General features: G+C 50.3%; 1 protein-coding gene across 4 annotated transcripts in view; it reads left to right on the top strand.

Moving 5' to 3' along the window:
- The window catches only part of Kcnip3 (potassium voltage-gated channel interacting protein 3), a 74,700-nt gene extending 53,321 nt beyond the window's left edge, over positions 1–21,379 (top strand). For 3 of the 4 annotated variants that reach the window (XM_046420068.2, XM_058571404.1, XM_046420071.2), the window contains 7 exons: positions 11,593–11,717; positions 12,070–12,139; positions 12,390–12,460; positions 17,205–17,312; positions 17,964–18,068; positions 18,731–18,793; positions 19,522–21,379. In XM_046420068.2, the coding sequence (XP_046276024.1) occupies positions 11,593–11,717; positions 12,070–12,139; positions 12,390–12,460; positions 17,205–17,312; positions 17,964–18,068; positions 18,731–18,793; positions 19,522–19,569 (590 nt within the window). In that variant the 3' untranslated portion in view covers positions 19,570–21,379. The remainder of the gene's footprint in view (positions 1–11,592; positions 11,718–12,069; positions 12,140–12,389; positions 12,461–17,204; positions 17,313–17,963; positions 18,069–18,730; positions 18,794–19,521) is intronic. The other variant, XM_058571402.1, reaches the window with a different exon arrangement.
- The last annotated feature ends 4,259 nt before the right edge of the window (positions 21,380–25,638 follow it).

Raw genomic sequence — 25,638 nt, 5'->3', positions numbered from 1 at the left:
ATCTAAGGTGGAATGTCTAATTTATTCCTTCTATATAGAGGTCCTTTGATTTTTAGTTAATACTTAGATCCTTTTTGTTGCTGAGTGTTATCTTTTTTAGTTATTTTTTTCTAGGTGGTTATTACTGATGTAGAGAACTACTGATTTTAGTAAATTTCTTTTGCATCTGACAATCTACTGAACTCTCACATCTGTTGATTCTTTGGGTCATTGTAGGAACCATATCACTGAAAATCATGTCAGTTTTATTCTTTCCTTCCCAGTTCTTACACCATGCATTCCTTTCTCTAAGTTTCCTCCTAGCATTGGCAGGACATTGATTAGTGGTGATCATAGCCAATCTTGTCTTGTCCTAGATCTTCAAGAGAATGATCTGAACTTTTGCCATTAAATGTAATACTTTCTGTACATTTTTTTTGACAATGTGATTTGTAAATATAAACTTCGCAAGTTAGGAAGTTCCCTTTGACCTCTAGATTGCTAGAGTTCTTGCTTGTTTGTTTTATTATAAATAGGTGTGGAGTTTATCCAATGCCTTTTCTGAGTTAGGATTTCCACGCGGTTCCCCCTCACCCTCTTCCAGGGGACACCTTCTTGATTACTGTGTACCTGTGCAGTTGGACTCAGTGAGTCAGCATCTGGATTAGGGTTTGCATCTGTCTTTCAGAGTATGATGGGCATATTGCCCTCAGATGATTTTGAAATCAAAATTACTGTATTGACCAGCAGATTCACAATTGGAGATCACTGATCATCCTTTTAAAAGCCATTGGCTGGGAGTGGAGTTAGTTCAAGGGAGAAAAGTAACAAAAGAAGTGAAGATGGAGAGATAAATATCAGAAAAAGATCAGAAGATGGAGAGATAAAGATCGGAAAGTGAATCAAGGTAGTTTTGTCATCCTCACTTTTTTAATAGAGAAAAGAGCAGGTTTGGGATGTTTGTCTTGGTTTTTGCTTTTTGACTCTCAGGAGAGAGATTTTCTCTTCTTTTGTTCATAGGACATCCTCAACTTTGACTCATTTAAAACATCTTTCTTTTAGATTCTGTGTCGAAGGAACCGCTGAGCTAGAGCCAGTCCAGGGGCTGAGATTGTGGCTCAGTGGTGGAGCGCTCCCCTAGCACGGGCGGGACCCGGGTTCGATTCTCAGCACCACATAAAAATAAAGGCATTGTGTTGTGTTCATCTACAAAAAAAGATTCATTCTCTCTCTCTCTCTTTAAAAAAATTAATAAAATCTTTCTTGATTCCTTTTTTTACCCTTTATTCCTCCATTTCCTTCTCTTCTATAGGCACTTATTCTCATTTTTATTTCATTTTAATTTTATCCAGTGTAGAATTCACCTTTTCTGGTGTTCAGTTCCATGAGTTTTGACAAATGCACAGTTGTGTGGCCAGGCCCACAGACAGGATGGAGAATAACCCTCCCACTCCCCCTTTGATGGTCAGCCCCTCTCTTGCCCTCCCCCCAACACCCCGCCAGGTCCCAGCAGCCACTGGTCTTTTGCTTTAATTTTCTATGATTTTATCTTTTCCAGAATGTCATATAAATGGAGCCCTGAACTATTTAGCCTCATGTGCCTGGAATCTTTCTCTGATTTCTGCATTTGAAATTCGTTCCTGTTCTTGATTGTCTCGGGAGTTTGTCCTTCTCATCCTGGTGTGCCACACTCTATTGGTGTGCTGGTTGGAGGACATTGGGCCACTTCCAGTTTGGGGCAATTATGAATTAAAATCACCATAGATGAGGGCCTAAACGTGGTTGTGGGAATATCATAGGTTTTATTTCATTTGGATAAGTAACCGGGAGTGGATGGCTGGGTCTTATGGTAAGTGTGTGTTTTGGCAAGCTGGTTTCCAGAGGGACGGTGCCATTTTTCACCCCTGTCAGCAGAATGCAGTCGTTCTGCATCTGTACCACCTCGACACTATCAGAACTTGTTATTTAAACAATTCTAATAGGTGCATAGTAGTAATTCACTGTGGGCTTGATTTGTATTTCTCTAATGGAAAAGGGTGCTAAGCATCTTCATATACTGTCCATATATCCTTCATAGCAAAGCGTTTGATCACGTCTTTTGCCCATTTATTAATTTGGGCTCTTTGTTCTCTGCTGAGTTTTGAGGGTTCTTTAATATAATCTGGATAATGTAATCTGGATATCCTTTGTCGTATATGTGATTTGCAAATGTTTTCTCTCAGGCTGTGTTTACCTTTTTATTTAGCAATATATTTATACTTCTCTTGCCAAATTGTTTTAACTATTCTAGTTCCTTTGTCTATGTAAATTTTAGAATACTCTATATGTACCAGAAAACTTGCTGGGATTTTAATAGGAATTGTGTTAAATCTGTAGGTCATTTGGAAGATAATTTACATCTTTATGATACTGAATCTTCCAATCCATGAACATGGTATGCCTCTTCATTTATTTAGATCTTCTGTGATTTCTTTCATCAGATCTTCAGTTTTACATACATGCACATGTTTTGCTAGATGTATTTTATTGGTGGGGAATGTGATTGTTTGTAGTGTCATTTTTAAAATTTGGTTACTTATTTTTTACATCAGTGGAAGAGTTTTATTCCAATTTACTTTGCATTCAAAGAGAATTATAAGCTGTATTTAGTTCCTTACTTTATTAAAATGAATTAAAATTTTAATAGAAATTATAATACATAATGAATTTGCAGATCAAAGTTGGGCTAATTGCTTGGAGAAAAAAACAATTTTAAATTACAAACTTCTCACCTCCACACCAAGGATAACCTTGTAATTAATTAGTCATCATTCATGCTGTTGTGCAAGATACCACTGAGACTTGAATAAACAGGAAAACTGAAGAGTCCTCCAGTCACAGACCAGGGACCTTCCTATGGCTTCTCATAGAGGTGGACGGCAGCATCATGGAAGAGTCATGATCATTTTCCATCTTTAATTTCTCTTACAAAATTTGTTTCTTAGCCATCCCACATCTGTTCATAAACAGGTTTGTCTCTATCCTAGCTAGCAATAGATTTACAGTTTCTGTCACCTACAGTCATCTCCTCCAGCTCCTCTCCCAGCTGGAAACTAATCTCCATATTCTTAAACGTGCTTCATCTCCTTCCTGACTTAAAGTTGCTGTTGGTTTGGGCACATTTCCCTCTGCCTAGTGGCAAAACCCACACCTAGAGCCTTCCTGTACTTGTCAAAGTTCAAGTGCCCAGGAGTTTCCAAGACGCACAGAAAGTCTCCATCACCCTTCCCCCTCCCCTCTTTAGCTTCAAAAACAGATAAAAGAGACATTATCACCACTACAATTCAGAAGACCCCTGGCATGGCTTGAATTTCCCCACCAAATCTCATGTTGAAATTTAATACTCATGGTGAAGTTTTAGGAAGTACCCACTGGTACCATGAAGTGGTGATTGAGTCATCAGGGCTGTGCCCTCATAAATGGATTAATCTATTCATGGATTGGTGCATTAGTAGGTTAATGGGTTATCGAATGAATGGCTTCATTATAAAAGCAGCTCTCTCTAGCTTGCTTCCTCTGCCTCACCGATGCCACCTTAAGACTCTGCAGAGTCCCCACCAAAAAGAAGGGTCTCACTTGATGTGTCCCTTGACCTTGAACCTCCCCGCCTCCACATCCATGAGATGAATAAATCTTTATTCTTTGTAAATTACCCAGTCTGCGGCTCAGGAGGCTGACACAGGAGGATCGTGAGTTTAAAGCCAGCCTCAGCAACTCAGTGGAGCCCTAAGCAACTCAGTGAGATCCTGTGTCTATATAAAATATAATAAAAGGACTGAGGATGTTGCTCAGTGGTTAAGCACCTTTGGGTTCAATCACTGTTGCCAAAAATAAAAATAAACTATAAATTACCCCGTTTGTGGTACTCAGCTATAGCACTACAGTGCCATACAGCTTAGGGACTAAGACAACCCTTTTGCCTAAATTTTTTTTTTCTAATTGTGCATTGCTCACGTGATTGATTTTTGTATGTAGACTTTATTGTGATTTTGTTAAAGTCACTTATTAAGGTTTTTTTTTTCTTTACTTGGTTTTGTAGATTTCTTGGGATTATCTACATAGGCAATCCTGTCCATGTAGATAGACATCATCTGCAAGTAGGAATGGTTTGGCTTTTTCTTTCTCTTTAGCTTCAAAAACAGATAAAAGAGACAAGAAAGGGGACCTTCAGTTTTATCACCCCTGCAATTCACTATGTTTCCTTCCTCCCTCCCTCATTCCCTCCTTTTATTCTTTTTCTTTATTGCACTGGCTGGACTTTCAGTGTTGTTGAACAGGGGTGGGAAGGACAGATATTCTTGCCTTTCATCTAATCTTAGGGGACAGACATTCAGTGTTTCACTATTAAGTTTGGTGTTAAATATAGTGAAATATAGATTTTTTTTTTGTAGATGCCCTTTATCAAATTGAGAAAATTCCCTTCCAGGTCTAATTCACTGAAGTTTTTTTTCCCCACATTATGGATGATCATGTCACATCAATTGATGTCTCCTTTAGACTATTAATATGGTGAATCCTATCGATTTGTTTTCAAATATTAAATCAGCCCCACATTCCTGGAAGACACTACTTGGTATGATGTATTGTTATTTTTATGCACACAAGGATTCAGGTTGCTGATATTTTGTTCAGAATCTTTGCACCTGTGTTCATAAGGAGGATCAACTGGGGCAGTTCATGTTATCTTTTCCATCTTGGGCCAACATGAGTAGTTTGTGCTTTTTTTATTCTTTATTTTTTTAGTTGTAGATGGACACAATATCTTTATTTTATTTATTTTTTTATGTGGTGCTTAGGATCAAACCCAGTGCTTCACACATTCTAGGTGAGCACTCTATCCCTGAGCCACAACCCCAGCCCCTAGTTTGTGATTTTTGAGGAATTGGTCTATTTTATCAAAATTGTTGAATTTGTGTACAAAGACTTGTTCACAATATTTTATTTGTATCCTTTCAATGTCTTGAAAATCTGCATTTATTTTCCCTGTTTTATTCCTGATACCGGTATTTTGTATCTATTTTTTTTTCTTTTTTATTCTTCCCAGAACAGCATCAGTTTTGTCAATGTTTTCATATTTTGGGTTCCTTGATATTCTCTATTTTTTATTTTTAGTTTCATTGATTTCTTTCTTCTATTTTCCTATTTTCATCTTTCTGCTTACCTTCAGTGTATATTTTTCCTCTACTTTTAGTTTCTTAGGTGGAAGTTTATATTCTTTGTTGGAAAATGTTCTCCATTCCTAAAATAGGTATGTAATGTTTTACATTTTCCTCAAAATACTGAGTTAGCTGCACTCACCAAATCCTGGATCTACCCTCCGCATAGATTCAGTTCAAAATATTCCTGTTAGTTTCCCTTTACTTCCTGCAGATGTGGATTTTCATTTCATATCATTTTCCTCTATCTCAACATGCTTCATTGAGCATTTCTTTTAGTGAAGTTCTGCTGACAACAAATTCTCTATGATTCATTTATCTGAAAATGACTTTATTTCCCTCTAAGTTGACCGACATTTTTTTCTTTCAGTAATTTAAAAGTTTGTTCCATTGATTTGACCTCCATCATTTCTCATGAGAAGTCAGGTGTCTTTCTTTTTGCTGTTCTAGGTGGTTCCCCTCCTCACCAGCCACTTTTATTTATTATTTGTTTGTTTATTTATTTTTAGTCTCCAGCAAAGTTTATTAACTGAGTGCTCACAATGAATCAATTGCTATTCCATGTTTTCTCTTTTAATCCTCACAGAAACCCAATGAAGTTCTTCCCATAAAAGTCTGGATTTTGTAATTTTTTCAGGAATAAATACTGAATAATATTTTAAGGTATGCAGTACGGTAGAGGACATTTGTGTTCTCTGCAGTATGTTTATGAGACTCCACCAAAAGAAGGTATCTACTGGGACAGGGGAAAGTGGAGAGAACATTTTTGATTTTAGAATCAAAATTCAAGCATGATCATTAGCTACTTTAAAAATTGCCCTTTTTTTGTCCTTAATTTTCATCAGTTTAAGCATGATGTTTCTTTTGATTTGTGTCTCTTGAGTTTCATTGAATTTCTTGGATTGGTAAATTGATATTTTTCAACAAATTCAGGGAAACTTTGGCCACCATTTCTGCAAACGTTTTTTATATCCTAGTTTCTCCTTCCTCTGTTTCTGTTTTTGTGGGTTTTTATTTTTAAGACAGTCCTGTTATTTATCCCATCTGGGCTGTCCTCAACTCATGATCCTCTTCCTGCCTCAGCCTCCTTAATAGATGGGATCACAGGTGTGCACCACCTCACCCAACCTGCTTGCTTCTGATATTTTAAATAAATATGTTAGAATGCTTGATATTATCATTGAGACTCTGCATGATGTTGATATTTTTTTCTCTTTGACTTCAGTTTGGATGATATCTATCTCTTGTAAGCTTACTGACTTTGTCTTCTGTCATGTGCATCCTAAATTAATCAAATGAATTTTTATTTTAGATTTTATTGTTCAGATTTAAAACTTATGTTTCATTCTTTTTTAAATAATTTTCCCACCAAGATCCCCATCTGTTGCTCTTTTCTTTCCTTTAGATCTTTCAACATGGTGGTAATGTTTGTTTTAAAGCTCATTTTAGTAATTCTAATAATAAGTCCAATTATAAAAATCTACTAATCCTGCTCACTCCTTTACCTTTTGATTATGATCACATTTTCCTGCTGCTTCTCATGTCTTTTAATTTTTTATTCTATGTTGGACATTATGAATGTTATGGCCTATGAAATTATGTTGTCTAAATTATATATCTTGATATAAATCTATTGAATTTTGACAGACACTTAAGAAGTTACTGACAGATTTCTTGATTTTTTTTTTTTTTTTTGGTACTGGGATTGAACCCAGGGACGCTTAACTACTAAGCCACATCCCTTAGCCCCTTTTTGTGTCTTTTTTTGAGACAGGGTCTCGCTAAATTGTTTAGGGCCTCACTAAGTTGCTGAGGCTGGCTTTGAACTTGTGATCCTCCTGCTTCAGCCTCCTGAGACACTGGGATTACAGGTGTGCACCATGTGCCTGGCAGATTGCTTGATTTTTGTAGAATTTATTTTAGGCTTTCTCCCCAGATGCGGTTCATATTTATTTTGCCCTTAGGTGTAGAGCATGCTCTTCCTCAGGCAGGGTCCTCACTCCTAAAGCACAGCTTTTCTGGAATTTCATCTTGACCCCTGAGGTAGGGTATCGACATTCTGCCTGAGCCAGTTCCCCAACTGGTCCCACCACTGCATGACTTCCCATATGTCCCTGTGCCCCTCATCCCACCTTCCCCGGTCCCAGTAGCCACCTTCTGCTGGCCTGGTGGAGTCTCATCCTGCAGCCCAGCCTTTGGTCAAGACCCCCAGGGGAAGGCCCACCCAGACTCCTGTGGCCGCTCCTCCCCGGGACGCTGCTCTGAACACTCCACCTGCCTTAGTAGCCCAAGCTCCCCTCCCAGCCTTACCAGCTGCGCCTTAGCTCACGTCCCACTCCCTGTGCCACGGTCTGGAAACTGTCTCCAAGCAGACGTCCCAGGGGACTGCGGACCTCGCTTCAGTTCCCTGCTGGCCACGATGGCAGCCCTGTGCCGTCATCCAGCCCCGAAAACACTCTCCTCTCATATTTCTTCCAGTTCTAAAGTCGGTTGCAGTGGGAAGGTAAGTCTGCGCTCACGTCCTGTCACCACCGAAAGCAGAAGTCTCCTCAGTCTTTTCTTGTCGATTTGGGTCTAATTTGCATACAACAAAATGCACAGAGGCCTCAGTTCAGTCCCCTGAGTTTGGACGAGCGTGCCCCCCCACGTCCCCTGCTGCGCTGCTTTCCATCACAGTGCCATTAGCGCTGCCTGCCCTAGGCCTTTGTATACACGGAGTCACGCCGGTGTAAACGCTTTCACATCTGGTATCTTTCCCCCGGCACAATATTTTTGAGCGGCATCCACATTGTGACATGTATCAATGGTCCCTTCTTTTTTAAATGGAGACTAGTGTTCCATTACAATAAATGTGCCACATTTCCATGCTTCTGCTGATTGTTTGGGTCAGTTCCAGTTAGGGACTGTTGAGAATAAAGCTGGGCTGGGGCTAGGGCTCAGTGGTAGACCGCTTGCCTAGCATGCATGAGGCATGGGGTTCGATCCTCAGCACCCCCCAAATAAATAAATAAAAGTAAAGGTCCATCAACAACCAAAAAAAAAGAAAAGAACAGGGCTGGGATTGTGGCTCAGCAGTATCAGCAGTAGAGCACTCGCCTAGCACCGGTGGGACCGGGGTTCGATCCTCAGCACCACACATTAAAAAATAAAGACATTGCGTTGTGTCCATCTACACCTAAAAATAAATATTAAAAAAAAGGAAGAAAGGAGGCTGAGGCAGAAGGATGGCAAGTTCAAGATCAGCCTGAGCAACTTAGTGAGATCCTGTCTCAAAATGAAAAACAGAAATGGCTAGGGATGTAGATCAGGAGGGTTTAATCGTCAGTACCACCAAAAAGTATAATAAAGATAAAATATAAAAAAGAATAGAGCTATTATCAGTATTCTTGAACAAGTCTTTTTTGTGGAAGAATATTTTCACTTTATCTTTGCTTACCTTGTGTAAGTAGGTCAAGGTTGATGTGTGTTTTAACTTTGTAGGAAACTGCCAAGTTGCTCTCCAGAGGGTTGTGCCATCTCACACTTCCATCAACAGCATGTGAGAGTTCCAGTTGCTTCACATCCTCACGGGTGTTTGGTGTTTTTAGAATTATAGATGACTGGGCATTTTTGTGTTTTGAACTGGATTAATTTACTCCTTTGATTGACAGTGTCAGCACTTTTCTTGTGCTAATTGGCCTTTATATATCTTCTTTTGTGAAGTTCCTAGTCTTTTGCCTATTTAAAAAATGGGAGGAAGTTCATTATATATTCTGGAAATGAGTCCTTTGTGATCTGGCGTCTGTGACCTGCCCACTGCATTTCTCGATGACTTGATTGGTTTCTCTCTGAGTGTGCCTGTTTTCTTTTCTTTTCTTTTTTTTTTTTAAGAGAGAGAGAGAATTTTTTAATATTTATTTCTTAGTTTTCGGTGGACACAACATCTTTATTTTATTTGTATGAGGTGCTGAGGATCGAATCCAGCGCCCCATGCCTGCCAGGCAAGCGCGCTACCACTTGAGCCACATCCCCAGCCCTTTCTTCATTGTTTTCTAACCTTATGGTTACTATGTTCTTTATTTTACTTACTTTGAATTTAATTTGCTCTGGTTTTTCTAGATTTTAAAGCTTAGCTCTGGAAGCTCAAGGTGTAGGGAGAATTGCTGGAGCCCCAAGATTGTGCCAATCTTCTTTTCCAGTGAAGGAATTTAAAACTACGCCATTTCCTCTAAGCACAGCTTTAGCTTCACCCAGCGGATTTTGATATACTGTGTTTTTATGATCATTCAACTCAAAGTTCACCTTGCAGTTTTTCTTCTCTGGCTTATGAGTTAGTTAGAAGTATATTTTTTTTAAATTTCCAAATATTTGAGATAGTCTGAATATCTTGTTTTGAACTTAACTTATTGCCATTGTGGTCAGAGTCTGTTTTATTTCCCTGCATCTGGTGTATCTTGATGACCACAGAATGTGCTCTCAAAAAGAATGTGTATTTTACGTTTGTTCTATAAATATCAATTAGGCCAAATTGGTTGATAATAGCTTCTAAATCTTTCATATATTTACTTGTGCCCTTTACTGAAAAAGGATGTTAAAGTCTGCAGCTATGGTTAGGGTGTAATCTGTTTCTCCTTTTAGTTCTGAGGTTTTTTGCTTCAGGTATTTTAAAGCTCTGTTACTGGGCGACTACATTATATTTCAGATTATTCCATCTTCTGGATGAAATGAATTTTGTATATCAGGAAATGTCCAGCTTTTGATCCTTTTACCCACAGTCTGCATCTTCGTATTAAGGGCATCCTTTTTGTAGATAGCATATAGCAGGATTTTGTTTTTTGATGCAATCTGAAGACTCTGCCTGTTAATGGAAGGACACACCTTAGTTTTGGCATCCACCCACGTGTTGCTCTGTGCTCATGGGATCACCTGCTCTCCCTGGCCTGGGTCCTCTGCGTTTTGATCTTGCTCTGATAGACCACTGAGCTGTCTCCAACCTGCCCCTGGAAAAGACTGTTGCTGTGAGCTTCCTATACAGACCCCCTTAGCTGGGGAAGAGCCTCTGGGGTGTGTCTACCCACAGTGGACTTGCTGGCTACACGGTTTGCCTAGGCTCCCTTTGACTAAGGATTGCCAGACTTATCAACATGTTCATCTGATAATGGGGATGATCTGGAAAGGAGGAGGGAAAGACGATGAGGAAGTGGGGAGAATTGCTGGAGCCCTACGGTTGAGTGGGTCAGGAGCCGAGACCCACAGCCCAGGCAGGAGGGTTTGCCTTCGCAGGGACAGAAGAGGGAGAGCAGAGTCTGGGCCCTGTGCAGGTAGGTGGGCAGGTGTGCTGGCAGGAGCTTGGGGAAATTCCTTCTGTGGTTTTTGTTTTCTTGATGAAGTAGGGATCAATCTCAGGGTAAAGATGGGGAGGAGGATGGAGACCTAAAGAGAAGGAAGACAGGAAGTAGTTGCCTTGGAGACTGGACTGTGCATGGACCAGGGAAACGAAGCAGGGTACTTTCATCGCCTAGCCCAGAGCAGCTCTGCTCAGGAGCCCAGCCCAGGGAGGCATCCTGGGCTCTGGTCCAACAGTGTGGGAGGCCCCTGAAGAGCGCCCCCTGCAGGGAACAGCAGGATGGGCTCTGCAGACAAGCCTGACTCACCATTCTGCATGGTGCAGGGGAAGCAGACGCTTTGCCTGGGGGCCGTGCCTCCCTGGCAGTGGGACAGTGACATTCCCATGTGAACCTGCTGTCCAACAAGGCATGGGGGCACAATGCTCTTTTGTTCACAGCTTTATTTTATTGTAAAAGTGACCATACCAAAAGAAATCAGGAAGATGTTAAAAAAAAAAAAACACAAATAGTAAAGACTGCTCAGAATTCCCTCTCCCCACTAAGGTAGTAGCCGTTGTTTGTGTTTTCTTGTGGTTTCTTTTTTTAAGGAAAGGTCTGGTCCCTGCCCCATGGGTCTGGAGTTCTGGCCCCCTCCCCAAATGAGAATAACACCCCTGTGCCAGATGTGGCCAAATAGCAGCATGTGAGCTCGCAGTGGGCCATGAGCAGCACCCCCACTCCTCCGCAAGTCGGGAGGGCCTCAAGGAAGGGTGGTCTAAGAAGAGGGTCTTGAAGGTCGAGGGTTCCTCTTGCCTAGTCTGCTGTCTTTTTCCTCCTGTCTCCCTTGATTGGTGCCTCTCCCACTGTGTGGCTGAGAGTGGGGGGCACCCTGAGGGTGAGGCAGGCGGGGAGGCCCTGTCAGTGAGCAGGGAAGCTGTGAGGCACAACCCCCAAGCATGCCATTCTATCACAGTCCCTCCATTTGTTCAGTGCACAGCCTGTGTGACCATAGGTGTCATTCAAGGAGAGTCCCTCAATGCCCTGTTTCAGCTCATGCCCTGGCACCTGCCCACAGCACATGTCTCTCCCTCCTGGGTCTGTGTCCCTTCCAGATAGCAGTGACAGTGAGCTGGAACTGTCCACAGTGCGCCACCAGCCAGAGGGGCTGGACCAGCTGCAGGCACAGACCAAGTTCACCAAGAAGGAGCTGCAGTCACTCTACCGGGGCTTCAAGAACGTGAGTGCTTCCTGTGGAGAGGCCCTAGGAGCCTGGCTGCCCAGCCCCATCCAAGCAGGAGGGACCCTGGCCCAGGGAACCTCCTAGAAACTTCTGCAAAGCATAGGGATACTACAGGGGCATTCCGGAGCTCGCGTGTTGTGGATAGCTGCCTGGGGTGGGCAGGCCCCAGAGTGGGCGCTGTGACGGCCACTGTGCTCCTCAGCAGAACATGTGGAGCAGCTTGGCATGAGGGGGCAGCCCCCACCCAGGGCCAGCAGGGCCTCGGCAGCGCGCAGCCCTCCAGGCGCTGTGGACTTGGCCTGGAGCAGGGATTGTCCAGGATGGCTGAGGGGGTGACTTCCCATTGCAGGAGTGTCCCACGGGCCTGGTGGACGAGGACACCTTCAAACTCATCTACTCGCAGTTCTTCCCTCAGGGAGGTGAGTCCGGGGCGAGGTGGGCGGGGCGCTCCAAAGCCCCGCCCCCATCCCATTCGCGGGAAGGAGATCCAGCTGCCACCCACACCCTGGTGCCACTGCTTGCCTTCTGGAGGACTGGCACTGCTTCTGTCCCTTTTGAAGAGTCTCCTGCCCCAGGCAAAGCTGGGACCCCCTCCCTGGGGCGGCCAGGGTGCGGGTGGGCCTGCCGACATCCAACGTCCCCACCCGGCCTCACCCTTGCTCTCCCCAGATGCCACCACCTACGCACACTTTCTCTTCAACGCCTTCGATGCCGATGGGAACGGGGCCATCCGCTTCGAGGTAGGTCCCTGCTGGCCCGTGCCACACACAGAGAAGGTCAGGGAGCTGGACCTTGCTGCCCAGGTCCCCTGTTCTGAGTCTTCTCCTCCATTCCAGGAGTTGGCTGCCAGCTCTGCCCAGCTGCTCCTACATGGGCAGTGGCTGTGATGCGTGTGAACGTGCATGTTAAGGGGTCAGGTCTGACCGAGTCCTGGTGCTGGGCGTGGGGTGCCATGCTCCTAGTTACTGCACAAGCAGGCCAGAAACCCTCGGAGAACAGCCTGAGTGGGCCCCAGGCCATCCTCCCAGCTGGAGGCTGAGAGCGAGGCCCAGGGTTCCCCAGTGTGACAAGGGGAAGCCAGGCCCCGGCCACCACCACAGACAGTGTCCCCCAGGGGGCCTTGCCTGCTCTGCACCAGGGGCTCCTCCCAGGCCTGGCCACCAGGGCATCATTTGAGAGAGGCCTCAGCTGTGGAGCCTGAGCCCCTAAAAATAGCTGCAGGCAAAACACTGAAACCTCTTCAGAGAGGAGCACCTTGCTGGAGGCAGCCTGATCGATCCCAGGCAGCTCGGCTTCCAGGGCCAGGGCGCCACTGCCAGCAGCAGAGAAGCTCGGGGTAATAATAACCCGTCGATAGCACCACCTGGTTTATTTTTACACTGTGTGCCGGCCACACACTGACACACAGGACAGATGGGCTGGGGCAGCCCCAGGCCTAGGCCTTGCTCTGTGACCACAGCCCCCCCACCACCTCCGCACTTGCAGGGCTCCCGGCCTGTGTGGCACCCGGCCTTGGCATCTCCTTTATTTTCAGTATCACCCAAATACCACTGCCACAGCACAGGGAAGATCCAGTCAGCGTCAGAGTGATGGGGGTTCCTGGTCTCCTCCTGCCCATCCCTGGTGGCCAGTTTCCCACGTGGCCTCTCAGAGGCAGCGGGGACCTCTGAAGGAAAAGCAGAGGAAGAGAGAGTCCAGAGCCAAGGCCCAGCCAGGCGTGGCGGGACGCAGTTTTCTTGTTCAGAATGGAACGGCTTCGCAGGGCCCTGTGCTGGGGAATGCTCAGGAGGGTCATGGCCACACTCCCCCCAGGGAGGTCTGGGGTCCTTGGAGGCAGTCTTTGTGGGAGGTGGTCTGTCAGAGGCTGAGACGGAGCTGGTGCGGAAGCCATCCTGCTGGGCACTGTAGAAGGCCGTCCTCCTGGTGTCTTTTTGAGGGTTCCATGCACGTCTCTGCGGATGAAATGCATTTCCCTGGCTTCATGTGGAACCCCCCAGGAGCCTCTTGATGTCAGTGCTCACCCCCAGGAAGCCGTGTTCAAAGAAGGAGAGGGCACATGGCCCTCCTCACTTCCAGGCTTCCAGAACCTTCCATGCACCCCTAAAATGGAAAGTCAAGTCAGCTTATCAATACTTACGATGACCCCCATCCTTTCTGAGTGTGCTTGGGGATAAGACACACATTCATTACAATTTACTGGGATAATGAAATAGTGTAACTTCTCTGCCTTCCCCAAAATGAACACCAAAAAAGGAAAGAAACCTCAGAGCCAGCAAACCTCAGATATAGTCCCCTTCCCCGCCTCGGGGTCTGGCACCTGCTCCGGTCCCAGCAGCAGGGAGCCTGGTGTGGGCCTCCCTTCCACCCTCCGCATCATCCGGGCCTTTCTAACTCAGCTGGTTCACCTGGCCAGAGAGGCACAGAGCTTTCTAAACAGTTCTTCTTGGCTGTTGCTTCTCGGTACCCAGGATACAGGCGGGCCACCGAGGGTGGATGTGGCCTTGGCTGAGCTGTACCTTTGGAAAGTGCTGGCCAGGACCCACCTGGAAGGCATGGGCACCTCTCTGTTCCCACCCCTGCAGTAAACCACGCCATCAGCCAGGCTGGGCATCCCTGGTCATGATGAGTGTCATTGATGAGGGCAGCCAGCCACCCCGATAGTCACCCTTGGCCCCCCACTGCCAGCCAAGCACCTGCCCTGGGCTCTGCCACGCACCTTCCTGTGTCCCCTGGGTCTAGGGGACACCATAGGAGCCCTGCACCTCCCTGGACATGGCCTCAGAGACAGTGGCAGAGCAGGAGCTGTAATATGACAGGATTCCTGGGTGTTGGTGACCAGAACAAGGAGTTATAAGTGAAGATGAGAAACTGTGCTGTGTGGCCCTGAACTTTAGAACAGCAATGCACTCGGAGTCAGCTTCTCCGCTGCTGTGACTAAAGGACCCGACCAGCACGACCGTAGAGGAGGAAGAGTTTATTTAAGGGCTCACGGCTTCAGAGGTCTCAGTCCATAGAAGGCTGGCTCCATTCCTCAGGGCTGGTGTGAGGCTGAACTTCATGGCGGGAGAGTGTGGCAGAGGGAAGAGGCTCACGTGGTGATCAGGAAACAGAGAGACTCCACCCACCAGATACAAATATATACCCCGAAGCCACACCCCAATGCCACCTCCTCCAGCCACACCCCACCTGCCTTCAGTTACCACTCAGCTAATCCCTATCGGAATTAATTCACAGATTGGATGAAGACTCTCACAACCCAGTCACTCCTCCTCTGGACCTTCTTGCATTGTGTCACACATGAGCTTTTCGGGGACACCTCACATCCAAACCATAACATGCCCAGACCTGGGCTAGCCACACTCAGGATCACCTGCGTATTTCCTTTACAAATGAGGCCCACCAGTAGCCTGGCAAAGGACATTGCCACCTCCATCTCCTAGTACTGTCACCCCTAAGGGACACAGGTAGGCACACTTCTTGGTTGTTAGCAGCGGGCCATGGCAGAAGGTGGTGCTGGTGCCCCCGGGGCCCACCTCAGAAGCATGGCTGCTGAGCAGGCCCCACACCGTGGCCTCCCATGGCAGAGCTTGTGGGTCCCAGGAGGGTGTGTGCTGGGAACCGCCTCGTCCTGTTTGAGCCTGTCGTCCGCCGTGGCATGCTGGGAGCTCCTCCTGACCCTCTGGTTCAGAGGTGAGTCCTGGTCCTCTGTGGGGGGTGGACAGCCAGGCCTTCCCAGGCCATGCACCCCACTCCCTATTCTCCAGCAGGCTACAGCCGGCACTGGGTGCAGGCTCCGCTTCACCCAGTGATGTGAATGCCACACCCAGCAGAGCCTCACAGGGACCCACAGACTTCCTCCTGACCATCTTCTTTCCTGATCTCTTTGACCCGTGTCGCTCTTTCCTTTTGTTACAGAGCTGGGGCCTTTGGAGAAACTGAGGCACTGCAAAGACCCCACTGCAAACCCCAAGTCTTGCAACCAAGTCAGAGAAATTTCAGACATGTCACTCAGAGTGACAGGCATGAGTTTACTAAAGGGATAGGAAAAGCGAAAGGGGACACCCTCAAGGGAGAGAGTGGGTGGGTCCTCTCAGAGTGGAGAGGGACAGTGTGCCTCTCCCAAACTCCAGTTTTATTGGGGATCCCAGAGAAGTTCCAGGAAGTTCTGTCCAGGTCTACCTCTTGGCTTTTGACTGACAGCAGGGTGACATCAGACTTTCAAGTTCCCGCTGTCATGGCATCTCTAGGTCACCTTGGCCCATGCTGAGCGGTTCTAATTGGATTCTTAACCATACATTCTTACAGATTTTATGGCCAGGAGGAACTATCCTTATCTCCCAGAGTTTCAGGATCTGGTCACAAAAGTCCCCCCTTCAGGGTAAGGTGGATTCCTCTTGAGGTCAGGCAGAACTGCAAGTAAATTGCTTCCTGGAAAAGAAATCATGTGGGGGTCAGCACAGTGGGGCCACTGTACAGAATTATTCTTGTAACCTCAGTTTCCACCACTCGCATCTGCCTGTCCACGAACAAGAGGACCCACCCTCTCCCTTCAGGGGGTCCCTTGCCCTTTTCCCTATCTCATCCATAAACTCATGCCTGTCGCTCTGAGTGACACGTCTGAAGTCCTTCTGACTTGGCCACAAGACTTGGGGTTTGAAGGGGGTCTCCGTGGTGCTTCGGTTCCTCGGAAGCCCCCCAGCTCTGGACCCTCTGGTTCTCCCAGGGGGGCCCTCGCAGTCCTCCTTTCTGTCTTCCAGCTCTTTCTGGAAGGCCCCACTGGCCCTTCCAACCTCCTTCTGAGTCTGTCATCTTGCTTTCTTATTTTTAATTCCCAAGAGCTCTTTCTTGTTTCCAATTATACCTCTTTTTTTTTTCCAATAGCACCCTGTTCTTATTTTAGGGAGGCAAGATTTCTATACTCTGAATCTGGAGGCTTTTGTTAATTTTTTTCTCCTATAATCATCGTTGTTCATCCAAATTCTTTTCCTCTGTTCCCCTTAGTTTTTCCCTCTGGTGGAACAGGCTTTCTCAAACCCAGAAAATCTGACACTTGAGTGGGGACTGAGTCCTCCGATGCGCTACAGTTAGCCACCTGCACCCCCATTCCCCAGGCAGAACCCCTTTCTTTTGAGCAGCCCCAGAGGGGCAGGGGGCTCAGCCTTCTAACCTTGCAGAAGGTGGGCGCAAAGACGTGCCCCCTGTCAACTGCCATAACCAGTTGGTGTTTGCACATGGAAGCTGTGTGAACAACCATGTCTGTCACCTTAGTAATGCTTCCTGGGTCCTGCCCCACAGGCGATGGCAGCACCCAGGCGGGGGACACAGGCCCCGCTGGTATAGGCACATGTGCTCACACATGTCAACCAAGAGGGACGGCGTCCTCCCCACTCTCATGGAGACACCACCCCTGCAGAAGAGCTTCCCAGTGAACAGGAGAAGGAACGGGGTTTGGGTGGTCACTCCTGGCCCTCCTCTCCTCTGCAGGACTTCGTGGTCGGGCTCTCCATCCTGCTGCGAGGGACGGTACATGAGAAGCTCAAGTGGGCCTTCAACCTCTATGACATTAACAAGGATGGCTACATCACCAAGGAGGTACCTGGTGGCGGGCCAGGCCCTCTGCCCTCGTCCCCATCACCACTCCCCACCAGACTGCTCTTTCCACCCTTTCTCCTGGTGGCTCTCCATGGGTGGCCCTCCTGTCCCCCATTCAGTCCTGGACGCCTGGGCATACAGTGCGGCTTCTACCACACTTCTCGATTCGGCCCAATACGCGTTCTTGGTCATCTTTGCTACAGAGAGGGTCAGGGCAGACGTAGGGGACTTGGCCTTGGCCCCTCCCAAGAGAGAGGGTCAGTGTGGTCTCTTAAGGTAGAAGTGTAGACAGGACCAGACCTTAAAAAAAAATAAATAAAAACTTTTTTTTTTTTTGGTTGTAGATAAATGCAATACCTTTTTTTTTTTTTTTTTTTTTTTTTTTTTTGGTATCTGAAGTAGTTGATACAGTGTCTAGCTTCCAGAGTGGCAAATGACAATCTCTGTCAAACCTCTCAGAGAGTCAGAAGCTGGTGCTGGGTGACCATGAGGGTGAGCTGGTCTCTCTGTGGCTCTCAGGGTCTCTCTTGGTCCTTCACCACCCACTAGAGGTGGTAACTGTCCTTTGAAACAGCCCCTTCTCCTGGGGTCCTCAGAGCTTCTGGGTACCCACACCAGCTCATGCCAGCCCTTCTGTGCCCTGCCTCCCAGGAAATGCTGGCCATCATGAAGTCCATCTATGACATGATGGGCCGCCACACCTACCCCATCTTGCGGGAAGATGCGCCTCTGGAGCACGTGGAGAGGTTCTTCCAGGTGGGCGGCGCCTGCCCTGGCACCAGGGGAGGGAGCCCAGCGGAGAGAGCCCAACTTGCCCCAGGGCATCCCGGGGCCACCCTCCTGCCCTCGCTGGGCCTTCCCACTCCCCCAGGGGTGTCCAGCTTGACTCCCTAGTTGGCTAGTGGTCACTGTTCCCTGAAGAACTGCCCCACGGAGCCTCATCTCAGGCAGGCTGGGCTGGGGCTTGTGGGACAGCCGACGTGCCCACCATGGTCTGGCACCTTGTGGGAGCACTTCCAGCAACTCCCGAAGGAACCTGGCAGACGGTGGCCTTGGGGCCCACGTGGCAAAAGGCGCTGCAGGCCCTGGCTCCCACTCACAGGGGCTTCTAGACCCTCGCCATTCTGGGTCCTGTCGCTTCCTCTGCCCTGAGTGCACTGGGGGGTGAGGCCCAGATGAGCAGGGAGAATGAGGGAGGCAGAAGCCCAGGTGGGTCTTCCGGAAGCAGTGGAGCACGCAGGTGTCAGACGCTGGAAAGGCCAGCCCTGGGGTGGACAACAGACACACCCAGGGCAGGGGTACAGGAACACACTGGGGTGCAGGGGGCTTCCACCCCCCTGCCATGGCTCCCTCAGGCTGGGGTCAAGGGCTGTCCCTGGTGGGGGACAGACTCACCTCGGATATGACTTGGGTTTCAGAAAATGGACCGGAACCAGGATGGGGTGGTGACCATTGACGAGTTCCTAGAGAGCTGCCAGAAGGTAGGTGGGCTGGGGACCAGGTGTCCGGGGAAGGATCACCCAAGAAGGTAGGTAGGCTGGGGACGGGGTGCCCGGGGGAGGGTGAACCAGATGTAGGTGGGCTGGGGACCAGATGCCAGGGGGAGGGTGACCCGGGCTCTCACCTCACACATGTCCTGGGTCTGCCCCTGTGGGGGCCCAGGGAGGATGCCATCAGCACCCTGGGGACCCTCCCAATCATTGGCCTGCTCCTGCCAGCCCATCGCCCACCTGTGAAGACCCTCCCTCAGCCCTCCCTCCTCGCACCTCGAATCAGAGCGGACAGAGGTAGACCAGCAAGAGGGTGATCAGCCCAGCAACCCTGGGGACAGGGCCACTGGGGAAATGAACCCAGAGCCCCCCCAACACTGCAGCCAGCCTCCCTCAGAGACCCCCCCCGGGGCAGGGTGCTAGGCCCCCACCAGCTCACAGCCACTCTGCTCCTCGAGTGGCTGGCCTCTTGGTCACCCAGCCTCTTCAGGATGTGCAGCCAGGGACTTCTCTGTGGGTCTGTCGGGCCTGAGAGCTGCAGACAGGCTGTGCCGGGACAGCAGGGGTCTCCGCTGCCCTGTCTTGGCTCCTCAGCACCCCCACCCACCCATCGAGATAGCATCGCTGGCTTGACTCCACCTGGGTGGGTGGGCTTGGGGACCCCTCTCCCCGGCCCTGTCCACCCAGTGCCTGACCAGGTCACTGCTCTCTCCACGCAGGATGAGAACATCATGAGCTCCATGCAGCTGTTTGAGAACGTCATCTAGGAAGTGTGGGAGAAAACCTGGGTGGCTGCTGCCACTTCACCCCCAGGAAACCTCAATCCTGCCAGGAGCAGCCTCCATGACAAAGTTTTTTGTAATATATTTGCAAAAAGTGAGCAGTGTACTCCACACACACACACACACACACACACACACACGGTTCATTTGGGCTGGCAGAGGGTGGTGGAGTCAGGAGGGGCTCAGCCCCCACCAGCCAGTGTCCTTAAGAGCCTTGGGCATGGGCAGCCTGGTCTCCAAAGCAAAAACCCCTGTGAGCCCCTGAGACCTCCCCCAGCCCGCCTCCTAGGGGCCTGGCCCCAGTATTCCTCTGGCCTCCCCCAGACACTCCTGGCCTCCCAGAAAGCCTCACCGCAGGACCCTGGAGAGCCAGCTGATGGAGAGGGGCTCTAGCTAGGGAAGAGATGGCCGGGGGGGCGGGGCCTGCAGCTTTCTAGAACCACTTCCCTGAGATCCTGAGACCCTGTCATTCCACCCACCTGGAGGAGCTGGGGCTGTACCAGGCCACCCACTGTGAGGCTAGCTCGGGTGTGAGGGCCCTGGCCTCGCTCTCCTCCATGCCAGGAAGCAGCTGGGGCTCTTGCCTGGGGGTTGCTTCTTGGAGTGTCAGAGGGGGGAACTGCCTGTCCCCTCCACCAGGCAGGAAGAAGCTTCCCTGAACCCATTCCTGTCCGGATGGGAATGCAGTGGGTGCCCATCGTCCCCGCACCAGGCTGTTCTCCCCTCAGTCCTCACGTCCTGGGGGAGTCATGTGGCTCAGGGACTGGCAGCCAGGGAGCGGACGTGCTGGGAGAGGTTGGGCAGGGACTTCCCTCCTCTCCTGCTGCTCCTGCCCCCTGGCCCGGCAGCTTGGCTGCGCGCCCCACTGGAGCTCTGTGGCCACCCTCACCCAGCCCTGTACACAAAGCACAAGCACCCTGCGGCTCAGGCCACCCCAAGGGGAGCCGAGGACACTCTGCTTTTGGAGGCCAGGAGCTCCTGGCACGCTGAGCTCTGGGTCCCAGCAGCCTGGATGAGGGCGGCTCTGGGGAACCAACTCAGGGGTCCCCTCTGTGCCTCAGAGCCATGGGGTCTTGAAGCCCATTCCCAGCACAGCTCACCAACACTCAAAAGCACAAACCCAGGGACTCCGCTGGGCTGGGCTAGGCTCTGCCCTGGGGATGAGGCTTGTCAGCAAGGCAGGGGCCAGCCTGGAGCACTGGGAGTCGGTGGCTGGTTGACAGAACCTTCAGGAAGAGAGAGGCTGCTCCCACCTGCCCAGGCCTCCCTGAGTAAGAGCCCTGTCCTGGGCAGCACGGGCCTCCAGGGACATTCCCACACGATACATTCCATCCAACGGCTGCTGCCCCCTCGGCTCAGGCCTGGCTCCAGAAGTCCCTGGGTGTCCCCAGGAGGCTGGCCCAGGGTGAGCAGGGCCCTCAGAGGAAAGGTGGGCCTCGCCCTCAGAGTTGCACTGACACCCTGTCTCCCGTCTGACTGGGGTCCCCTCCCCTTCAGGAGGGCATCTGCTTCCCTGGCTCAGGGATCCCTCCCCTCCCCGGCCCGGCCCTTCCAGCTGGTGTGGCTGTGCTTGTGGGGGCCGAGGCCACAGGAGAGGGTCACCGCCGTGCCCTTGCCCCTTTGGCCTCGTGGCTGCACGTCCGCCAGGAGGGGTCTGTCTCCCACGCTGGGACGCAGGCTGCGGCATGTCTGCATGGCAGAAGCGCCTCCCTTGGGCACGGCCTGGTGGCCCCTGTTCCCAGCACCCACCCACATTCTGTCCTGTCTATTTTAATAAAATAAACCTGAGAAAGGACAGGGACTCTCACTGGCTCTATCTATCTCGACTCTGAATGTGGGCCGTTTCTGCTGCTCCCAGCCACAGTTCACGCTGTGCTGATGAATGTTGGCAGCTGGCTCAATGGGAGGGACACCCCTGAAATCCCCAGTTCCCAGGGTGATGTCGCCAAGGCCCAGTCTGGAAGAGTCAGGTGTCCTTGGTGGGCCTGGGGACCCTCTAGCAGAGCCAGCCCCGGAGCCTATACGCAAAGCCGGTGGAGTAGAGTGACTTCTGGAGGCTTCATCCCCAGGATTCTTTTGTTTCCAGGAAAGTCAGTTGTGGGTGTCCCCGTGGCTGGAGGGTGCAGGTCACAGGGCAGATGGGAGCAAAGGAGCCCCGAGACACCTTCCTTTCCTGATGTTTATTTTTGAGAGTAAACTCAAGGGTTCTGCCAGGGAACAGGACAGAAATGAGGGGAGAGAGGGGACTGAGCCAGGCCCCCGCGTCAGATGGATAGCCAAACCAATATCCCTGCTGTTGTTTGAAGCCACTACCTTTGGGATCAGTTTTGACATATAAGTAGATACTGGAATAACAAATCCAAAAAAACAACTTTACACTCATTTTATGAGATGCACAGAAAGCATGGATACGTTCGCCCCTCCCCCATCCATGGTCACATTGGGAATGGTAAGGAGGTCACCTTACTAACAAAGGGTCCCCAGCATAGCACGCAGCACACAGCCCTGGGTGTACAGGGTTCATCCCTGAGGGCAGACGCTGGTCAGCAGACACAACTGAGGCCAGGCGCTGGGGTAGGCTGCCTTGACCCAGACCAGTGAGGACAGAATGGGGACTCAGCTCTGGCTGACCCCAAGCCTGTGCTCTTTCTGTACCAAGCAGGTGGGGGTGGGTTCAGAGTGACAGACAGGATGTGGACTTAAGTAGCTGTGACAAACACAGGCTGTCTCTGGTCTCAGGGGCTCAGAGATGGTGATGGCTGAGTACCCAGCTGGACCAGGTGCCAGGGGCAGGTGTGACAGGTGGGCTTGGCCCCTTGTAAGTGGTCCCACTGGGAAGAGGGACTAGAATGAGGATTGTGGGGCAGTTCTAATGACCCTGCATCAGCTCTGAGTGCACGGGGCCTCCAGCAGCTCACACACGTCCTTGTGACATGGTCATCAAGGGTAGTGACTCTGAGGCCAGTCTGCTAGGACTCAAACCCCAGCTCAGCATGCACTCACTGTGTGACCCTGGGCTATCTGCACAATCTCTCTGTGCTTCAGTTTCCTCCTCTGTGAGACAGACATACATAGAACAAGTGCTAAATGAGCACATGTACAGGTACCAAATTCAGCTCCCACAGAGGGGTTGGGCCACCTGGGTCCTGGACACGCTCTGCTCTGGGCGCTGCTTCTGTGCAACTTGTCTGCTCTCTGTTTCGGCCTCTCTGGTGCCGTGTGCAGAGTCTTCCTGCTCCACAGATCCTCTTTCTCTCTGGAGGGCAAGCTCCCCTTGACCCCCAGGACCCTGATGACCTGAAGACTGCCCTTCCTGCTGGGCCTGGCTTTCCTCTGGCCAGCCAATGGACTGACTGTCCTTGGGACAGGTGTCAGGGCTGCTCTAATCAGTTCAAGCGCCAGGATCCTGCTGCTCCCCACCCTTGCCCCAACACAGAAGTGCAGGTTAGACATGGGTGGAGGGATGCCCTGGGGTGGCAGAGGTGGGGCTGTAGAGGGACCCCTCCCCAACTCGGAAGAATTAAGTCCCTGATAACACCACCCACAGGGAAAATTCCTCAGCACGTGCCACACCACATCTAGGGCATAGGGCCCCTGCTTCCATTCTAGAATTTTCTGTTATCTTACTAGCCTCAGTTTCCTTATTTGTAAACAGAAAAATCCTCTGATCATAACAACTCTAGCAGAGTTGTTATGATAATTTAACATGTGTCTTAATTAATTCTTAATCTAGCCCCTTAATAAATGGGACTCTCTGCCCCCCCCACTGAAGTTTTTGTGTTTTACCCTTCCTAGAGAAGGGTGACTCCCATCAATAAGCCATCAGAAAAAGGACATTTCAGAAGCTTCCTGGTCTTAAAAATAAGTCTGAGAGGGTCTTCAGTTTCCATAGTTCTTCCAAAGCCCCCATGGGACCAGCCAGCTATTGAGGGGCAGTCACACCAATCAGGCCACAGCAGGTAATTCACTGTCCACATGCTCAACCACCTGCTACTGGTCCCTGCATAGCTAGGCGGGCCAGCCACAGAGGGCCCAGGGTAAGGGCGGAGCATCCTGTGGCATGGCCCACTTCCTTTACCCTCACTGTGGCCCATGGGGCCCCTTGCTACCTTGACATCACAGAATGGGAACACTGAGGACCCCTGCCCTTCCCTAATGCTTCCCAGAGAAGTGGCTGGTCTGCAGTGCAGAGGGTCCGGCTTCTCCTCCCTGTGCAGCTGTCCCAAGTGTTGTGTCCCCATCTGACCACCAGGTGGTGGCTGTACCCCACATCTCCACCTCATCCTCAGGTCTGGCGTCCCCCAGGGAGGCTGTATGGAAGGGAAGCTATTTGTCATTTCCTTCACAGTCCCCTATTTCTGCTCATTCTCCACACGTCTCCCCCCTAAAACACTAAGAGAATCGAGGGACACTTAACAAGTGGACCAAGCCAGGTGTTGGGTGAGGGGATGTGGCGACTCTGCCCATGGTTTTATTAAACAGGACGCACATGGCCACTCATACATCTGACTGGGACACACAACTCCTCGTACACAGAACCTGCCAGGCCTTTCTAAGTCCCCAAGAGAGCTTGCAAACCCCACTGAGACCCTGCACAGGCCCTGGTCAGGTCCTGATGGCTTGTCAGGGACCCCAGGGGAAAGAGGTCCCCTGGACTCTGGGTCTCAAGCAGCTGAGGGTGCGTTCTCCTAGGACTGAACTTGAAAACGACCAGCCCCTTCCCAGTTCAGGTCATTTCTCGGCAGTCACAGGTCTCCTGTGTTTCTGACCTTCATCCAGCGGCCTGGGGTGGTCAGGAACAACGTTTGGCCAAGTTCACGGTGGCCAAGGAAGCTCATGAGGCTGCAGAGCTCTTGGCCCACCCTGAGCATCTGGTAACTGCGAGTCTGCTTCTTGTGGGATCCTGCCTCCTCCACGCCAGGCACAACACCACACAGTGCCCTCCAAGGGCTAAACCAAGAGAGGCCCCGTCAGTTCCTCAGGCACCTGCTGGACACCAGGCAGGTGCTGTACCTGAGACCACAATGAGCTTGCCACCATCTCTGCTGTGGGGAATTCAAGTCCCATGGGGACAGACACAGAAGGCACAGAGAGAGATCCAAGGCAGTGATCAGTGACACGGGAAGTTACTGTGGACCTAGGATGAAGACCAAGCTTGCCAGGGAATGAAGCAGAAGACCTGGATTCCCGCAGAACTATGAATAAAACCAAAGAGAGCTGGCTCCAAGTCAGGGGCTGCGGGTGCTCCTCAGGGTAGGAAGCAGTAGGGGTGTGCCCAGAGTGCTGGGGAGCCCTCCTTGCTACCTGCCACCCCATGAGGCACACTCCACTGAGACCTCCTGCTGAGGACCTCCTTCGTCCTGAGCAGAGCTCCTTGTTCTCTATCCCCATGGACCTGTTCCATCCCAGATACTCCCCGAAGTCCAGTGACGTCCAAAGCAGGTACCGGGCCCTCCCAGCACCCTCACCCACTGGGCCCAGCTCTTCAGATTAGGGGAGTACCAAAGGCCAGCTGTTCCCAAAGAGGAAACTGCTGGTACACAAGGGTGAGTTTCAATCACTGGGTGTGTCCAAGCCAGCTGCTATAAGGGAATGCAGTCCTGTGAGGGTCAGGGATTGGAAAAGTGAGGGGGACAGTCTGCACAGGGAATGGTGCCTGTGGCCCGGGTCCAGAGCCAGCATGGCCAGAAGTACTGACTGAGTGGGGCCAAGATGAGGAGGTGTGGAGAAGGTCTCTCGCCCCACCTGCTCATCACCACGTGCAGTTAGAGCAGGGAGACAGACTCATGCTCGGCCAGCAAGGGAGGTGGCGGGAGGAGCCCTGCACTGGAGTGGGCTTGAGAGAAGGTCCCTATGGTCCCAGAAAGCAGCCAGGTTCCTCATGAGCAGGTCTCTGAGGACAGGTTCACCCACCCCCTGCCACTGGCTGACCACCAAGCTCCTCAGGGCCGGACCCAGGCTCCCTGCCTCTGCTGGGCACCTGTTTGTTCTGTCTATTCCTCAATAGGAGCCTGGCTTCCTGTCACTCAGGGCCCAGCCATACTGCCTTTGTCC

Source organism: Marmota monax, unplaced genomic scaffold (genome assembly GCF_021218885.2).
Source record: "Marmota monax isolate L192 unplaced genomic scaffold, Marmota_monax_Labrador192_F-V1.1 WCK01_AAM20220418_F8-fsc00178, whole genome shotgun sequence".
In the NCBI taxonomy this organism is placed as follows: domain Eukaryota; kingdom Metazoa; phylum Chordata; class Mammalia; order Rodentia; family Sciuridae; genus Marmota; species Marmota monax.
The sequence above is the reverse complement of the archived record's forward strand: the minus strand, read 5'-3'. Positions and strand labels throughout refer to the sequence as shown.